This window comes from Python bivittatus, unplaced genomic scaffold, assembly GCF_059951505.1.
Source record: "Python bivittatus isolate LINGU-HERP-01145 unplaced genomic scaffold, Pbiv_v1 ctg000330_np1212, whole genome shotgun sequence".
NCBI lineage: Eukaryota > Metazoa > Chordata > Lepidosauria > Squamata > Pythonidae > Python > Python bivittatus.
The window spans coordinates 11,975,001-11,995,000 of record NW_028277058.1 but is presented as its reverse complement, the minus strand read 5'-3'; the positions used below and the strand labels follow the sequence as shown (position 1 = coordinate 11,995,000).

Below are 20,000 nucleotides of genomic sequence, written 5' to 3'. Positions count from 1 at the left end.
ATTTTACCCCACAGAACATGTGTTCCCCATGTGTTAGCACTTGATATTGGCTTGTCTTTACACTAAACCTTTGACCAAAGTCATGAGTCATTCAAGTTTATTTTGAACCATAAATTATTAACCACAAAAATACCTTCTCTCTGTGGGCAGTATTTATAGAAAAGTCTTATAGAATAATATTTGCACTGTGTATAGTTTGTTGCATCTCAGCATGTAGAAACTTCTCGGTTTATTTATCTACATTGATTTGTCATATTATAGTTAAATTACAATCTGTAGACTGCATGTATAAGTAAGTACAAATGCTACTCTGCTGAGGGAAAAGTTCTCTGTTTTCTTTGACCCACCATTTAATGAACTGATTTTTGCGGCAAAAGTCAATCACTTTTTCAACATGCTAGAACCTTCTGTCTTCCTCTGTGGAAAAAGATCTGGTCATTCCATGTGGGCAGGGTTTTTTATTTTGTTTTGTTTTAAAATGGAATCTCACCTTTGGATAATCACACAGTCTGCTGTTGAAATATTGTAAGAGCCTACATTGCTGGAGAGAAGGAAAAGGAAGGATAAAGGGAGGAAAATTCCATGAGCTAACTCTTAACTTAAAGCCTGTGACAAGCCTGTAGAAGAGTTTCTTTGCTTATGTTCCAATATATCACACACACACACACATACTCCAGATGTGCACACATGTTGCTAGCTACACTTAAGACATTTTTAGCCAACTGAAAATAAGCTATTATCAACATCTGCCTCTGTGTGAGAAACAGGGTAGTGGTTAAGGTGTTGTCTAGGAGTAGGGAAACTCCACTCTCAGCCACAAAAGCTCACTGGATAAGTTGGGGCCAATTATTTTCTTTGAGCCCAACCTACCTCACAAAGTAGGTTTTGTTTTTTGTTTTGTAGAAGAATCAGAGGAGGGAGTGTTATAAATGGCACGAGTTAATGGGAAAAGTTGGACCTAAAACTAGCAGATAAATAAATAAGGAGTTCATGTTAACTCTGTTCAACAATGGAGAATTTCTGCACAGTTCAGAACATCAAACATCCTTTGTTTCACTGGACTTTTCTGTGGGAGCACCATGTGAGTCCAATGACAGTAGATCACCTGATTCTTTGATATTGATCATTTATCGTGGATTAATAAATTGACTCGAACAATCAATTGAAATTCTATCAGTCCTGGGTTCTTTTCCCCCTTGATGTAAAAAATCATTGTGTTTACATGCTGTATCATTTCTTCCTGCTTTCTTTTTAATAAATAAATTTCTCTTTTGAAAAATTGTTTATTTTCAGAAGCCCAACGTTAGTGAAAAACATACCCACCAGTTTAGGCTATGGAGCAGCACTTAATGCAAGCTTACAGGTAAACCATTAAACCATTCATTTCTTTTACATGCCCACTTCCTTCTGCTTGCATTGTTTCTTGTATGAAAGAGAACTCCCTGTGTTAATGTTTATCTGGGCATCTGGGCATTGTTAATAGGTGGGTTAATCTCCCAAAGAAGTTGTATTACCTAGCACAGCAAGAAGTACCCATTCTAATTCTCTTCATTTTGATGTGAAGAAGCAAGAAGGACACCCTGTGGCAAAATCTGGAACACTCCATTTTACTGCAAATACTAGATTGATAGAAGCTTTTGCAAATGCATGTGAATATGCATTAATATTTATCCAAGCTGTCATGAATGATTTCATATCATAGTGTTAGAGAACATTGTGCTCATGGGAAAAACTTTAAAGTTTAATTATAAGATATAATTTTCATGCAGAAAAGGCAAATGTCAAGACTCCTTCATTTTGAGTTAAGTTCTGGTCATTTTTTATTTTCCAACTCAGGCTGGCAACAGAAACAAAATGCAGGCTACGTGTTAGGACACAAGGTTTAGGATTGGTGCACTTTAGAGTCAGAAAGAGTTTGAAGGCAGAAGACATGGTGCATGTCAGTATCAGAGCATATTTAATCATTCCATCCAGCAGTCGTAAGAATATGTGGTGGGTATATATATTCTCAGATATGGGAAAAATAACAAATAGAGATTTCTCTAGACATTTGTTGACTTGTATTTACATCGATATGTATTAAGCACCCTAAGAATGCTGTATCATCTCCACACTGCTAGGCTGCGCTGGCAGAAAGTAGTTTACCTTTGCTTGGTAACCCCGGATTGATAAACAACGCATCCAGTGGCTTACTACAGGCAGTCCATGAAGATCTCAATGGTTCCTTGGAGCACATTGACAGCAATGGAAATAGCAGTCCAGGCTGCTCTCCTCAGCCTCACATGTAAGTACTGTTAGCCTCTTCCAAAATGGAAAATAATTTATCAAAAAGTCCTGCCTTGCTTAAGAATCTGTCCAGAACAGGTAAGAATATTCAGAAACTGGCCTAGGGCAAAAGCTTCTTTTTCTTTGCATGTTGATACAGCATCATTTTGTCAAACACGGCTCCTTTTCCCAAGTTAGGTCAGTAAATTACTTGGCAAAAGCAATCCAATCAGAAATACTTTTGTATTTCCAGGTCTGTAATACATGTATGAACTGTCACAGAAATACTACCCATTTAAAAAAAAAAAAAAAAAAAGTACAATGGAAAGTTCAACCGTTACCCTGAGTTTACATAGAAACTAGTAAAGTGTAACTTTTTTACCTGTCTTATAAATCAGTGTAATTACATATTCAACTTTAATTACTGGTGCGTCAGTACTGGTGAGGTTTATATGTTAAATTTTATGCAAGACTACGATTCCTATTAATATTTAGGAGCTAACTATGTCATTAATTACTCTAAAATCTTTCCCTACCATCTTTTTAATGCAGCTCAGAGAGTGGTATTATTAAAAATTGATGTATCGTGGATTTCAGGAATGTGTATTAAGCCTAAGAAATGTCTTGCCTTAATCAACAGTGTCAAATGTAGCAATATCTTGTTTAGTAAATAGCAAAACACATACCTTGGGGGTATTGATTTCCTGGTAATTTATATATTAATTAGTGCTATGACATCTAAGTAGACATAGTTGTAAGTTTGTTGTAGAATTATTTTTATGCCATTATGTCCATAGTTAGTGATAATGATTTTGTATTTAAAATGTACTCCAATTTTCTTTATTATTTCTTTTCTCTTTCATACAGTAGTACGTTCAATATTTATTATATGTGCAATGCTGGAATAGTAATTGCAAGCCACTACAGCTGTTTTTTTCCTACATTTTCAAGCTGTGCAATTTCATTTGCCTTTGTAGATTTTAAGATTTTTACATTTTGTTTCCTGATTTGCCTTTTCAGATCAGTAAATATATTAATTTAACTGATATATTTATACCTTTAAGATGATCTATCTAGTTCCTTCACTTGCCACATATTGTATCATCTTGGACAAATAAATAAAATTATTGTACACAAAGAGTGAGGGAGAACATTAATGTGCCTTAATGAATTCCAAACCATTAATCCCCCCCCCCCAAATGGAAACATTTCTTTTGGAAGCATCTTTAGGTATATTAAATAATACAGAGGAAGTAATAAAACTTGAAGTAGAAAGAACATGGTTATAAGCTCTTGAGAACAGCAGTGCTCTGAGACAAGTAAAGTGAGCCACTAGACCAAAGTTTTTGTATCCTGTGATATATACAATCAACTGTGCATTGAATAGCTTGAACCCTTTTCTTTTAGCAGTTCTCTGAGTGTGTTAATGCTCTCTCTCTGCCTAAAATGGCAAGAAAACAAAAATTTAATGAGCAAACAGATCATGTGCGCATTTATTTCACATACGTAAAGCACATCTGCTATTTATTTATTTCCTCATTTTTTCTATATAATATTGAGTAGGGCATGGTATGTGCCCCATATGCCATGTGCAATCAGTACACACATGGCTCTGTAAGCTATGCAGAATAATTTTTGCGTACTACAGAATTTGAGAGTATCTTTACAACTAAAACGTGCTGTAAATTATGCCATTAATTTCCATTCTAGTGGTAAACTACTATACAGCAAGAACTGAGTAAACCCAAGCATTCAGTGTGGGAGGGAGGGAAGCTTAATAAGAATCTAATTCTACATGTGAATCCTCTTGGAGGCAGGCAGTGCCTAAATCTAAATAAATAAATAAAATGTGACTGGAACTCCTAATGAATTTTATTCTACAAGAAATGTTCGGTTTATATTGGCATTCAAGCCAATATGTGGATTTTCTAATTGCAGTTAAAGCTGCTGTTAGCCATTGGGACAATATGTATTTGATAAAATAAGGCTGGCTTAGAATATCACCTTTCTCATGCACACATGACTTTGTACCAAACTGGAGTCCTTACTGAATTTTTTATAAAATAGCAATAATTAGGATTTCCATAGTATGCCTGTAGTTTGCAAAATTTTCTTTGGAAATAGGTGCAAAGACTGGTTTAATTGGACTCATATTTACCTTTGGTTCTTTGGACTGTACTCATGACTCTGCTTTTATTAGACAATGGCTGAAATCCTAAACAACAGGAATGAATGAGGCAGTTTCTCTGTGAGTCAGGATGTTCGCTATGGTTTTCATCCCTTGAATTCCTGAGCTGTGCTCTCCACTTTTTTTCCCTTATGCACTTAGCCACAATTTTTATTCCTCTCATAATCCTTTAATTTTGTTCTGAAAATTTAAAATAATTGTGTGCTTAGTGTCTCTGAGTGTATTGTGTGAGCAGATGTCTGTGTGGTGAAGAACCGTGTGCACAAAACTCAAAAATACTTACTAAGGAACCAGAATTTTCACTGAGTTCTCAAATCTTCAGTACAATATTTGTCTAGTTCTGTGCTGCCAACTCCCCATTTCTCTGGGGAGAAACTGAGGTCTCAGTTATCCATTGCTAAAGGAGGGTGGGAAGGACCTGTTATTTGTCTTTTGTCTGGTCTTTTGTCTGGTCCCTTCCCATAGTCCTTGGACAATGCTGCTCGAGAATTATCTTGTAGGTCAGCCAAATAACAAGTCCTTCCCACATATGCGCCTTCTGCTTGGCTCTGATGATAACTAGATATACTGCTGAGTAAAACAATATGTGAAGTGGTACAATCTATCATAGATAGATATAATATTCTTCAAGCATTGAAACATTTACATTTTTACTTGACGCATGACCTGTGGTGACTCTGCTGTTTGTAACTTGGTACTTTAACAAATGCTGTGTTCAGCCATTCGTCCTCTACACTCCCTGGTCTTCACATGTTCAGCTAAAGATCCAAAGGAGGGATGTTCGTCTTTTGGCTTGTGATCCAGAACCCAAATAAGGCAGAATCTTGCATTATACCAGGAGTGCTATTTACATTCAGGCAAACATTTGAAGGTACTTTTCAGATCTCCATCTGAATGCATGAGGATCTTCCATATTCTACCAAGTTTGAGCTGTCCACACATTCAGCTGAATGCCTCTGTATGAAATACTGATGTTCATTTTTGGGATTTTTTATTGCCAAATATATTGGGGAAACATTCCAGGAGTATTTTCTGATATTATCAGCTTCTGTACGTAGTGCGATTGCCTTCATATAAGCAGAACCAATTTGCATAAAGCACAAAACTATTTTCCCTTTAATTATAACAACAGTAAGTATGATAACAAGTTGTTTCTTTGTCTATCTAGCTCAGTATCATCTGCTTGCTTTGGTGCTAGTTTTCTAATGTCTCACCTCAGCATTGCGATGATACATGCATGTTAAACACTTGAGTGCTGTAATATCAACTGTTGATCTGTATCTGTGAATGAAGTATCTGTCATAGAACATTCACCAAGGACAGAAGGGAGTTTCTGAAAGATGGTTCCAGGGGCAGCGTGTTTTAGCACACAGTGGTTTTGTTTTCTACTTTCTTAACTCTCAGGGCACTGACCCAGAAAAGAACAGTGAACTGTTTTTTTGAAAGTATTCCTTATTGCCATATTAATGTATATCACTCAGTCCTGTATAAAATACTTATATTCTGCTTTATATTAAGCTGTTAATAGTAGCCGAGTTACATCAGTTCACCTTCAATCTTTTGTGATAGCTATGCATGCATGTTTGCTACTGAAAAGGAAACTGGGAGTTGGTAAAATGTGTTGGAAAAGAAAGATGGAGAATAATCTGAAAAGATATGAATTCAAGCAGTCATTCCTCTTCCATTTCTACTCTAGGCAAGAAAGCTCTTGCTTTGCATACTTTCAGTCACTTTTTTCACCCTTTGTATTCAGCCGTTTTTCTCAACCTGTATCTTCCTTACAATTCCAACTTTTGAATCCATCCTTTTTTCTTGCAATTTGATCAGCATAAACATCAGGCTTTTTATGTTTTCAAACTTTTTTTTGTTCTTTAAATTTTATTTCCAAAGAGAAGTGTGATTATTCTGCTCTTAAGGTCTTTTTGAGGTGCTTCAGTTTGAAACCAGTCTATTGTCAAATTGTTCCATATCTGATTATTCCAGTCCCCTACTGTTACGCTTTCACATTACTTACAGTAGGTTATCTATCATTTCAATTTCAATCTCTTTCATTCCCTTGTATTTTAAACTTCATATCATTTCTGTCCCCCCGTCTTTGCATTTTTGTATTTCTGCTTTTTGTCCCATCTCATGATACTTCTGAATTTACTTTGGAGGTTTGTTCTACTGTAGAAAGCTTCTGTGATGCAAAGTTCTTGTTCACTAGGTGAGATTTGGACATTGAATATTATAAAATAAATCAAACACTTAGAGCTGTACCAAGCTTTGGGAGAATGATTGAAAATCATTTAATTGAGTCAATGATGATACCAGTGCTTACAGCATTTTTGAAATTCCTCACGCATCAGTACCATTTAATCCTACAGTGGTAATATATGAACAGATTTAAAATGTTAAGTTGCAGTATTTAATTCTGTAATCTTTAAAGGGCAAAGAAATAATTGAAATACTACCTACAGAGTAATGTGTTGTGTATGCTTTCTTGCTCGATTTGGTTTAAGATAGAGGATTGCTACATGCAGACTTCATAAAATGCTGAAGTTTTGTTTAACCTTTTCTATTACCAGATTCACATATAGGCTCTGTCTGTCTGAGTGAACATTTCAGGTTTTAAGACCACCACCTGCCATTTCAAACTGACAAGCACACTGAACAAAAAGGTAGCATTCCACCTTCTTGATGCATTTACTCTTAAAGATTGCTCTTATAGATCTGTATGGTTGTTAAAGTGAGTGAGTGTATTGGTGGAGAGGGAGAATCTCTGCTCCAGATGTTTTGTACTAGAAAGAGAAATAATGGGGTGGGGTGGGGGGTAAAATTAGAATATTTCTTCCACTGTAGAACATATGTTCAGAAATAACATTCTCATTCACTCAAGTCCCAAAAACATATTTTTTCCTGTTCTGTTTTATATTCAGTTTATATTGTTTCCCTTTATTTTTCAAATCTAGCCTCTTGTATTTTATTTTCCCACTCATCAACCCTCTGATCTTTCTAGCCTTATAAGCTATTACACTCAGCAGCCATTGCAACCCTTTATCATTTCCTCTTTACTTGCTTAAATGTTACATGCCTTTGATCAAACCATTGATGTTCTTTTTTAATATAATATTATAACCTCCATTTGTTGCACTTTCTCAATTCTTTCTACTTCCTCTTAACAAAAAGATCACTCTGGTGATAGAGTGCCTGCAGCTGCCTTATGCTGAAAAGTGTCAGATCCCCATAGTATGGATTGTGGAAGTTTGCAGGATCCTTTGGGATTTGTGGGATCTATATAGGAGCAAACTGCATGGATGATTTTATTGAAAACTTCATTCCATTCTCTTTTGAATTCTCTACACATGGATATATTTGTAGAGGCAGAGTAATAATTTTTAGATCTTACGTCCATTCCCACACTTATACTTAGGTTCTAGCTGCTTGGCTATTAACTGTTATTGTTAAGTTTATAACTACTTATAACTAAAAATCTAACAAACTGAAAGACAATTTCATCCAAAGGCTCTAACCAGCCAAACAAAAACCTAACAACGACAACCAATCCTAAAGAAAACCCTCAAATTGACCAGCCCTGGAATGCTTTCATGCCAGAAAAGAAGCTTCAGGTTATACATAAACATTCATCCCTTGATAATAATTGCTACATCATGTAATATCTCACATGTGTGGACAGATTTAAACCATCATAAATGCAGCTTGATGGCTTAAACAGAAAATGATGTCTCACATATGTGAAAATGCTGTCCACAGATCTAACATCACATGTCATATTTTGTCCCATCATCTCAGTCATAGTGTGTAGTCAGTGGAATCAGTTCATCTATCCATCAAGTGTAAAAGAAAAACCAAATTACAAACATGAGTGTGAGCCAATCTCCTGTGATTAATGCCAAAACATCGAGTGGGAAATTTCTAATAAACGGATGATCTAATAAAAGAACTATTGTTAAATATTAGGAATAATACAGGTGTGTGCATGTGCATGCACGTGCGTTCCATGGACTATGCCAGGGAGAACAGAGAACAGAGATATTGGTATAGAAGAGAATGAAATCAAAGATGTAATGAAACACGACAACTAAAACAACACTGAAATTCCATTGGTACAGTATTTCAGTTCTCTTGTCTGTAATTCATGGATGTAGATATTTGTCTGCATGAGAGAGAACAGGGGAAAGATGAACAATGTGATTGTCAGCTAAATTTTTGGTAGGTATGTTTGCCTCTTGTTAAATAGGCTATTACATAATTCTCAATTCAATTTGCTTTTCAGAGATTTAGTATTTTGATACATATCAAATTTAACAATTGCACATGAATTGAGAGTAAGGAGAAGCTTCATCATGAACAGTGGATTTGTGATTTTATTTTCACAAAATGTGTTAAGGTCTTAAAACTAAATTTAGGCAAGCAAATAAATAAATATAGTAATAATAACGTGTAAGCTTGAATATGGTCAATCTTTTATAGGTTTAAGATTCAGTTCAGATGTCGCAATTCTGGGCCACCAAGTCATAGCTTGTTGAACCTGGATAAAGTTGTGTGATTATTTTCCTCCCATGCAACTTGATTTCTTAAACCATGGATTCCATGATATCTCAACTGAGCAACTGTCCATGCAATTTGTACAAATCTACAAATTATGTTTGTAGGAGCTGCTCTACCAATAATTTCTTAATTGGGATGACATGGTTTAAGAAGCTATTCAGCACTGAATAAAAAGATAGAAGAGTGGAAGTGGACAAGTTTTGATGTGGACACATATGCTAAAGCCTTTCTTTGCTTTGCAGTGCTGTTCTGTGTCCCTATATATTCTGATCTGATCCATGAATGACTGTACCCCTTTTTCCAAATTGTTCTTGAATTTCATTTCCACCAGCCAAAGCACATTTTACATCTGTACAAGATCATTTATAGGATATTTTGGTTTTCATACAATCCCATTAACCCTCTTTGGTTGTTCTGTTTAATCCCTGATAATCTACAAGGCATCTGACTCTTTCGCAGCTTTCCTGCTTCTCTTAAAAGAATTTCAGGTTACCTTTCTTCTTCCTCCGTTTTGTACTTGTGTTCAAAGCAGCCTAGAGGCCCCTTTCTGATTCATCCCCCCAGAGTAAAGAACAAGTGTTTCTACAAAACATGGCCTCTTTTAATATGAAAATTGAACATTTCATGACCTTTGTCCAACTGCCAAATTAACTATATTGGAAATCTGCAGCATATTGGAAATGAAACTGAAAAGAAAAAAAAACTTCTTCCAATGACAATATTTTTGAGAGCTAACTATCTAAGAGAGTTTAAGATGAAAACTGTAATTATGAACTTCCACTGGCATCCCTATTCAGTAGCAAGTCATAATATTACCTCCTTCATTCCAAACAAATCAAATCTGGAGAATAAAGGTCAAGTAGTATATTGCATCTCTTGGGATAGATACTGTTTAGTTGCCTTTTTATCCTGTGTTCTTCAGTATCAAGCTTTCTCATTTCTTGTCTCTTACTGTTTCCTTTATAGTCATATAGTTCCTTCAGAATAAACAGCTGGTGAAAGCAAATTTCACTCTTGCAGTTCTTGTTTACATAATATATGTAGATCACCACTGTGACTAAGCTTCTCCGCCAACTATAATGCTTATTGTAAGAGCCAAACACAGTTCAAGAACTCCAGTTTAAAATACAGTTTGTTGTATAATATTTCAAATGAGAATATGTATTTTCAGAATGTATTAATTTTAAAACTTCAAAATCAGAAAAATACAAGCCTGATTCAGACAATGGCTTGTTGGATTGATTATGCCTTTGTGCCCATAAATTCCATTCTGTCTTCTCCCATTGTCGCACTTTACCATCTATATAAGATTTCCTGGTTTGTCAAACAAAATTTGTAGTGATATCCAAATTGTCCAACTCTGGTTTGAGTCCTCCCTAGAAACTACTGTTATATTTAGGTTTTAAGTCCAAGCTTATAGGTTGTGTTCAAATCTCAGTCTTCCAAACTGTGGTTTGGCAAACAAAGAAATCTTATATTAAGCTAGAAGTGCAAAAGAAGAGTCAGTAGGAGTATATATTGACAGTTTTTTAAGAAATTCTTATTGAATGAACTTTTGTTGTTAGAGCAAAGTAACAAACATTGTTTTTGTGGCCTTAGTAAAAGTCTTCATTTCCCTTAAATTTTGAATTTTAGATTTGACAAGCTTGATTTTAAGGTGATTTACTTCTTAATGTTGTAGAGTTTCATTTCTCTTATTTAAAACCATAACTCCATCAGGCATTCAGAAAACCTGAAACTCGTTTTACACAGAAATTTGGATCATCACCATTATCTGTTTACATTTTTATTTGCTTATAACAGCAACAGTGTAGTGGACCTTATCTGTGGGAAGTGTGTTTGTTAAACATTGTTCAGAATAATATCTATTGCCTATACAAGGACAGAATTAAGATCTCTTACCCAGCCATCAGGAGAATTTTGTAAACAGAAATAGCCCTGTATTCATGTTTCCATTACTTATATGCATGCAGGTGCCAGTTGTTCTTAATGTCTGCTGCTGGATTGGGATCACAGGAGCTAGATCAGTATACATTTCTGTGCTCCTGGTAAGTCCCCAAGGGGTGGGTTTCAAATTCAGAAGGTAGCTACTGTGCTTTAACATCAAGAGAATCTAATTCTGTTTCATATCCAGGTCTGTGTATTGATCAGAAAGGAAATATAAACAGTGCTTTTCTTAGCTCAATCATTGTAGCTTGGGGATTCCTCTGTAATGATTGTATATTATATCCCATTTTCCTTTCCAAGATTATTTGCATTCCTGAGAACTCAGAGAAGCATATTGAAAACTTATAAAAACAATGCATTGGCTTGAATTTCCCTTCCTGCTTTATCTTCAATTCTTAGGGAATTTTTAAAACTAGAAATGTAAAGTGATGTTCAGAGGATGAAATCTTGTGCTTGGGAGTGGTTCTGAATTCAATCGGATTCTAATGCTAAGTTTTGCCTATAAAACTGTAAACTATATAAAAATATTGCAGGAGGCAGAAAAAGATTCAGCAGGAATCTTTTCCTGCCACCTGCAACATTTCCAGTTTCTTCTAATATCCTTTATTAGGACCAGTATTTCTGTGGGTTGGGTGCTCTAACTTATTCCACAGGAAGCACTAAACTCTAGTTCACATCTAAGATTTCCTGAAGAGACCATTAGACTACAGAATTATTTAGTGTTACTCTACTAAAATCCCACTACTGTTGACAAGTAATACAAAGTTTAGGATTCCAGCACTTTATGAATTACTATCATGAAGCATCCAGCTTCTGTCAAGAAAAGGTATGCCTCCAAGATATGAAGTTTCTGAATTAGCAGGAAAACATGTGTTTAAAATTTGTAAACCAAACAATTTATTGTGAATAAATTATCAAAATATGGGCTTATTTTTATTTCCTGTTTTAGATTAAAAACTTGCCTTTTCTTTTGAGCAAGCATTTGTTTTATAAATCATTGGATTCTTTTAGTCTTTGCTCTGTTTTAAAAAATTATAGATCACTTGCTATTTATAGGCTGTTTTACCCTTTCTATCAAAGCCTTGATAGGCCTGTCAAGATTAGGCCTGTGCAAATCATTTGATGGGGTGGCCCAGTTCACTGTCTTGGGTGAAAGCAGCCATTCCAAGCTTCCAGTGGCTGCTGTAACTTCACGGCTTTGAGGAATAGGTCCAGATACTTTGGCTTTGTAACACCTCTTCCAACTTTATGTATTTATATGAACAGGTTTGGGACTTTGATGGATCATATAAGGATTCTGAGATTTCTTATCTCTAGTATTTATGTATAGGTTTCTTGCTGCTGCATAAAGTTCCAAAATTTATTAGACTTACCAGAGTTCAGCGTATACATCTATTTTTTGTAAAACTGTTTATGCAATTGTTTATGCAATGCAATTATTGCAACTGTTTTTTTTAAGTGTTATGCAATAACAAGAAGGAAATAAGCACCACCAATGCTGTTTGACAAACAGTGGCTCTCTTGATGTCATTGAATTACTACAAGACCTGGGCCCCTGATTGAGCTTGGTCAGTAGTGAAGCATGCTATGAATTGGTGTGTCAGTTCCAGCCTTATCTGGAAAAGGATATGTGATAGATTTGCTGTTGCCATCTTATCTCTGGATTACTCTAATTTGCTGTACATGGGGCTGCCTTAAATACTACGTGGAAATTTCAGCTGGTACAAAACACAGCTGGTACAAAGCACATAGTGTGCTTATTGGCCAGTCACACTACTGTTATATTACACAGCTGCCACAGGAGCGGCACAACCTACAATGTGTTTCCAAGTGCAATTCAGGATGCTGGTAACTACCCTTTAAAATGCTATGTGACTCATGGCCTGGATATCTAAGAGATTACCTTTCCCAGATAGACTCTGCCACTTGACCCAGGGAGTTAGAGAGCACCCATTATGGGTCCCCACCTACCATGAGGCTTCTGGGGAAGGGGTTCTCCTCATATGGAACAGCCTGACCTCCAGTGCGAGAGTCGTTCCCATTCTCACGCCATTCTGGAAGTTGCTAATAATCTGGAAGGCCTTTGAAGATTCATTGTGGAGTCATCAGCAATAGTATTACTTGTTATTGTTGTTATAACTTTATTATTGTACTGTTCCTTATTGTTGTATTTTATCATTAGTATCTGTACACCACCTAGAGTTCATTAGGATTGAGCCAGTAGATAATTTTTTAAAATAAAATAAAATAGTTCAGCAATTCTTGGAGAACCGGTTTCTCTACCTTTACTATTAAGTGATTGGTTTTCCTTTTTTTCCCTTCTTATTATCTGTATATTATGAATGCAGTGTAATATTCATTGGTATTATTTTAGATTGTACATATTGTCTGTCTTTTTAGCTATCTGCTACTGTTCATGCTGGAACTGAAATCTGCTGTTTTATTAACTTCAGAAGTGTTTAATAATGACTAAGGGCACAGTCAAGAGGAGTATGCATACACATTTTTTTAAAACAGTTTCTGTCTCAAATTCTGACAAATGCCAATTCTAAAGATGCACTTCAGTGTGCCCCAACCTTCAAACAAGTGTGCTAGAAAAAAAAAAATTGCAAACGTACTGGGAGTAGTAAAGATTACTTGCTTAATAGCACCATGCAGCTGTTCCTCAAGCTGAATTATTTTCAGAACCTTTCTACCACTGAACTAACATCCCAGTTTAGGTTCTTTGGACAAACATTGTTTCTTTGCAATGTTTGTTTACCAGGGGGAGAGTTACTTTTCAACTGTAAACTGGGAGTAAAAAATGTCCCCAGCTCAGGCCTATGCTTAACTTTCAGTATCTCAAAAGGGCTGGAACAGTCAAAGGATGTCACCTTCAACAAATGATAAATTAGTGGAGAGCCAATTTTATTCTGTACTTACTATTTTGGCTGGCCAAATCAGCCAAAATTCACAGTCATGGAAACTACCTGGATGAGTTTGGGCCAATCATTCTCTCAGTTCAGCTGTATCTCACAGGTTTTGTGAGGATAAAATGAAGGGAGGTCTCCATCTGAGCCACCTGTATCCCTGGAGAACAGTTGTGAGGAGGAGGAGGAGGAGGAGGAGGAGGAGGAGGAGGAGATGATTTTTTTGATGTATTTTGAAATATTTTGATTGCATGTTCCAAATGTGCTATAATGGAACTAAGCAATCTGGTAACCTCCAAAGGATTTTGAAATTCTCTCCACTCTCCTCACCAACTGGGGTATAAGTAAAAGAGGAAATCTTCTCTCCCAATTTTCAAATATGCTGTTGGAAAAAATTGGATAGCTATGTCTATAACAGTACAAAAGAGACTAACCATAAATAGTGAAATATGTCACATAAAATGTTGACCTTCACTTACACTAATTATTGGAGAATGTTTTTATTGACAAAAATAGACTCAGAGGATGAATTGTGTGCATGTGCGCACCCCCCTCCCTCCATACACATAACATAGATGGATAATCCCAGTCCCTTCTCTAGGGGTCAAAACAGAAAGGAATAGATAGATCTCTCCTTTGAACGGAATGGTCCCTGCTCATTGCCTTTCAGCCACCAGCCCCAACTGCCTGTTGCCCTTACTGGGAGCTTTCCATCCTCTCTTCTTGCCAAATAGAAAGAAATTTCCCCTTGCAACTCATACACTACTGGATGACTAACCTTCCAGAATGCATTGATAATTGTAGTGGCTGACTATACTAAGGAATTCAATTCCTCCTCTTTTCCAGTGAGGTACATATTCCAAGGGAGTATGTCTGTTAGGAGAAATGATAATTGGTTGTTGGGGTGGGTGATGGAGAAAGACTAGCAAGATCCACTCTGGATTACAGAAAGACCTTTTTAATCACATTGAGAAAAAGCAGACACATTTGCATAATTTATTTAACTTTATTAATTGCATTCAGTTTCTTTTTCAAATTTATATCAGCCAGAATTATGATGAGCAGGTTGGGAGTATTTGCTTATTTATTTCTTTGTTTTGGTATGCTGGACTATAATGTTCCCATAGACCTCTCTTAAGTATAGTTACTGCAGGACCTAGTCATTCAGTGTACAGTGGGGCAAAAAAGTATTTAGTCAGCCACCAATTGTGTAAGTTCTCCCACTTAAAAAGATGAGAGAGGCCTGTAATTTTCATCATAGGTATACCTCAACTATGAGAGACAAAATGGGGAATAAAATCCAGAAAATCACATTGTCTGATTTTTAAAGAATTTATTTGCAAATCATGGTGGAAAATAAGTATTTGGCCAATATCAAAAGTTCATCTCAATACTTTGTTATATATCCTTTGTTGGCAATGACAGAGGTCAAACGTTTTCTGTAAGTCTTCACAAGGTTTCACACACTGTTGCTGGTATTTTGGCCCATTCCTCCATGTGGATCTCCTCTAGAGCAGTGATGTTTTGGGGCTGTCGCTGGGCAACACGGACTTTCAACTCCCTCCAAAGGTTTTCCATGGGGTTGAGATCTGGAGACTGGCTAGGCCACTCCAGGACCTTGAAATGCTTCTTACGAAGCCACTCCTTCGTTGCCCGGGCGGTGTGTTTGGGATCATTGTCATGCTGAAAGACCCAGCCACGTTTCATCTTCAATGCCCTTGCTGATGGAAGGAGGTGTTCACTCAAAATCTCACACTACATGGCCCCATTCATTCTTTCCTTTACACGGATCAGTCGTCCTGGTCCCTTTGCAGAAAAACAGCCCCAAAGCATGATGTTTCCACCCCCATGCTTCACAGTAGGTATGGTGTTCTTTGGATGCAACTCAGCATTCTCTCTCCTCCAAACACGACGAATTGAGTTTAGACCAAAACGTTCTACTTTGGTTTCATCTGACCATATGACATTCTCCCAGTCCTCTTCTGGATCATCCAAATGCTCTCTAGCAAACTTCAGACGGGCCCGGACATGTACTGGCTTAAGCAGGGGGACACATCTGGCACTGCAGGATTTGAGTCCCTGGCAGCATAGTGTGTTACTGATGGTAGCCTTTGTTACTTTGGTCCCAGCTCTCTGCAGGTCATTCACTAGGTCCCCCTGTGTGGTTCTGGGATTTTTGCTCACCGTTCTTGTGATCATTTTGACCCCACAGGGTGAGATCTTGCATGGAGTCCCAGATCAAGGGAGTTTATCAGTGGTCTTGTATGTCTTCCATTTTCTAATGATTGCTCCCACAGTTGATTTCTTCACACCAAGCTGCTTGCCTATTGCAGATTCAGTCTTCCCAGCCTGGTGCAGGTCTACAATTTTGTTTCTGGTGTCCTTCCACAGCTCTTTGGTCTTGGCCATAGTGGAGTTTGGAGTGTGATTGTTTGAGGTTGTGGACAGGTGTTCTTTATACTGATAACAAGGTCAAACAGGTGCCATTACTACAGGTAACGAGTGGAGGACAGAGGAGCCTCTTAAAGAAGTAGTTACAGGTCTGTGAGAGCCAGACATCTTGCTTGTTTGTAGGTGACCAAATACTTATTTTCCACCATGATTTGCAAATAAATTCTTTAAAAATCAGACAATGTGATTTTCTGGATTTTTTTTCTCATTTTGTCTCTCATAGTTGAGGTATACCTATGATGGAAATTACAGGCCTCTCTCATCTTTTTAAGTGGGAGAACTTGCACAATTGGTGGCTGACTAAATACTTTTTTGCCCCACTGTATACATGCTGCTTCCAAATTGTAGATTATTCTGAGATTTGCCATTTTTTTCATACACCAGGTTCAACTAGGAGGCATTCATGAAAAAGAGGGGCAATGGCTTGAGGCAAAGGAAGATCCTAGGCAAAGGATATATATGTTCAAGTGTTTGGATTCAGTAAAGGCTAAGAGTTGTGCTTCCTTATAGTGACTATCCGATCTTAATGTATATCAGAAAATCTGTGGGACTCCCTCTTAAAAGGAAGGTCAGGAAGATTATTTACCCTGTGATACAATATTGCACCAATACAGCACCAGTCCATGTTTATTTTAAAATGATAGTATATGTGCCAACCAAACCAAATTTGTTGGGATTGTGACACAAATTCAAACTGTAGTGCAGTGCTAAAATGCTGTAAATCTGGAAAATAAATAGATATTTCATTTAAGCGTGACAATGAGTAAGCTTCTTTTATACATAGGAAATTTGACAGATCCAAGTGCTAATGACCATAATGTTTCCATAATAATGAACTGGTGGAGCTGTCTGTTTTATGAGCAGGCTAGTAAGGTGTGTAAACTTTAGAAATGGTTGAACATAAAAAGCAAAGCAAATTGCTTTCATACTTGGTTTTGTTTGGTTATATGGCACGTAGCTAAGGAGCCACTTTGAACATCATGAAGATTTAGAGCTGATTTATAATAAGGAAGTTCATTTAGCTCAGTCTAACTGGCACCAAGTCTCCAGAGTTTTAGATGGGCAAAATCACCAACCCTAGAAGCACTCAGAATTTCTGTTATGGTTCACACATTTTTAAAATGGTACTTCTGGCATGATCCCTCTGCCATTGACTAAAATGGGAAAACTCATAGGTGAAATGGCAAAGGAGAGGCAAAATTTGGTACCTAAGCTAAGAAATTCTATCCTCTGAATATTTTGGAAATATCATGATTTACTATCCTGGAAAAAAAGAGAAATATTGGTTTTCTATTGGGTGAATTCCAAATGCAAAAAGCCATCTCTGAGGTTTTCATCTACAGTACTCATAAGGGTAAGACTTGCCTTTGTTAAGATTTGGCTTGCTGTGAATGGGTGAATCCTTTCACCTGTGCTTAATCATACAAAGGGAAACAGCACCCTCGGTTATGGACACATTTTCCATTCCAATTGAAGATCAGAATGACCTTTCACAATATATTGCAGTATGTGGTTTGTAATATTCTGCTTAGCTCTGCACAGTTACCTGTTAAAGAGCAGGAAGCAATGGGTAGGAAAAGAGTGGTATTTGGGGCAGAGAACTGCTAGGCTCGAGTATATGATTTTGCACGGTAATCAGGATTGGGAGGCTAATCCATCATATACTTTCATATACTATAGTCTGAGTTTATATTTTGAAGATAGCTTTCTGAAATCTTTGCATATTGTTTGGAAAAGCAGGAACCAAGGCCTGATGAGGATGACACAAATAATGCATACAATCCCACAAACAGTTGTACTGTTAGTGAAATAACATGCACCCCTGTGTCAAAAAAGATGTGTCATGAAATGCTGTTACGTCTGGATTTAGTAACAAGGTTATTAACAGCAAGCTGGAAACATCCACCATTCCTTGGGATCCAAGATCTCTTATTTCTATATGAAACAGAAAAATGGGTGTAACTGCCTCTCCCATCCGCATTCTCTCAAAGCCAACAGTTTAATGGCAAGGGAGAGTGATGGTGGAGGACCATTACACCTGGTCCTTAATTTTGAATATTTTTCTGTACTTGATTGTGCTGTGCTTCCCAAGGAAGACAAGTATTGCCTTCAGTGTCTATAGTGACGGTTGCTTCTGCAGCAAACAGCTCTTCAACCTCATCCCCAGCCAAGCATCTTCCACCCCAGAAGTAGCAGGAATGGCATATAAGTACAACTTTCCTGTTGTTCCTAATGCCTCCAACCTTTCCTGCTTTAGCCAAAGGAGAAGGGTACTTGATAGAGTGTTAGTCTATCTCAGTGTTTCTCACCTTGGCAACTTTAAGATGTGTGGACTTCAACTCCCAGAATTCCCCAGCGGCATGGCTGGCTGGAGAATTCTGGCAGTTGAAGTCCACACACCTTAAAGTTGCCAAGGTTGAGAAACACTGGTCTATATAAGCAACTAGTAAGCCCTGGAGTAAAGAAAAATTAAGTCTTTTTGTTGCCTGACAAGGATTCAGATGCTTGTTCTGTTTTTGTGGTAAAGATACATCACTAAGCTAAGCAATTGGTAATTTACAATTCTGGAATAGCATTCTAAAACCCACCATCCAGTTCTACTCATGTAGGTATGTATTCCAAGGCAGGGTGATCATCCAAATCATGTGTCATTTTAGTACACCTTGAGTTATTACACATTTTGCATAGAAAACGTGCCTTCTGTCATGGAGATAGTATGAAAGGGCTTGATACTTTAGACACCATAAATGAATATTGTTCCATTTTTTAATGGTTCTGAAAATAAACAGCATTAAAAATAAAAAGCAGCCTAGAAGCAACAACATATGCTTCTAGTAAAAAAAGTCCAGGCATTGAAAGGAATATTTTTCATTAGAAACATTCTCGTTTAGCCAAACCTAGCTGTGTATGAGTAGCAAAAAATCGTAGTTCTGCTAAATAAGATGCCAATATGAATGCATGTTACTCTATTGTGCATTAAAGATAACTCAAGGCCGAATGGAAGAGAAACATTCTGTTGGTTCAACCACAGATTGGTGGCATCTGACAGTTATGTAAGGAGAAACTTTGGATTCCATAACTATAAGCCAATTAAATTATTATTTTGGAGTGTTACTGTACCGATAGGGTTCTCGGAAGAAATTATGCATTTTATCATCAAAAGGCATTTGGCATTATAAATGTATATTTATTCTGCTTCCAGATTCAGACTAGATTTGGAACATATCTTTTAACTTAGAGATTCCCTTTGCAACAATAGTCGTCACGGCTGTGATTTTCAATATACTTTTCCATATTGGTCCCTTAAGGAACAGTAAGGGTATTATTGTTTTAATACTCTTATCAACTCTGTGTTTAGATTGCAGCTCTTAAAATGTGAGTGTTCATTTATGGAAGCAAATTAATTATTACTGTTTATCTAAAAAAAACACCTTAAAAATAAACAATTTTAAAAGATGGCAGGTTAGAAGACAGGAGTACAACATAAAAATCCTTTCTCCAAGTGATCAGTAAAATATCTTCTTGACATGCCGAAATAGAAAATTCTTTACAAGATGCTATAGTATTGTCAGAGATATACAAAATGAGCCTCCATATATTATAACTGCAATTCTACAACAGGCTGGCCATTTCTTGCATTACCACCAGGTATAGCTCACTGACTAGGTGATATGGAGTGGAGTCTCTTT

At 36.8% G+C, this 20,000-nt stretch overlaps 1 protein-coding gene across 3 annotated transcripts in view; it reads left to right on the top strand.

Annotated features, from left to right (window-relative positions):
* The window catches only part of FOXP2 (forkhead box P2), a 466,299-nt gene that overhangs the window by 439,384 nt on the left and 6,915 nt on the right, over positions 1-20,000 (top strand). For all 3 annotated transcript variants that reach the window (XM_088141716.1, XM_088141715.1, XM_088141712.1), the window contains 2 exons: positions 1,294-1,363; positions 2,121-2,284. In XM_088141716.1, coding sequence (XP_087997842.1) covers positions 1,294-1,363; positions 2,121-2,284 — 234 coding nt within the window. The remainder of the gene's footprint in view (positions 1-1,293; positions 1,364-2,120; positions 2,285-20,000) is intronic.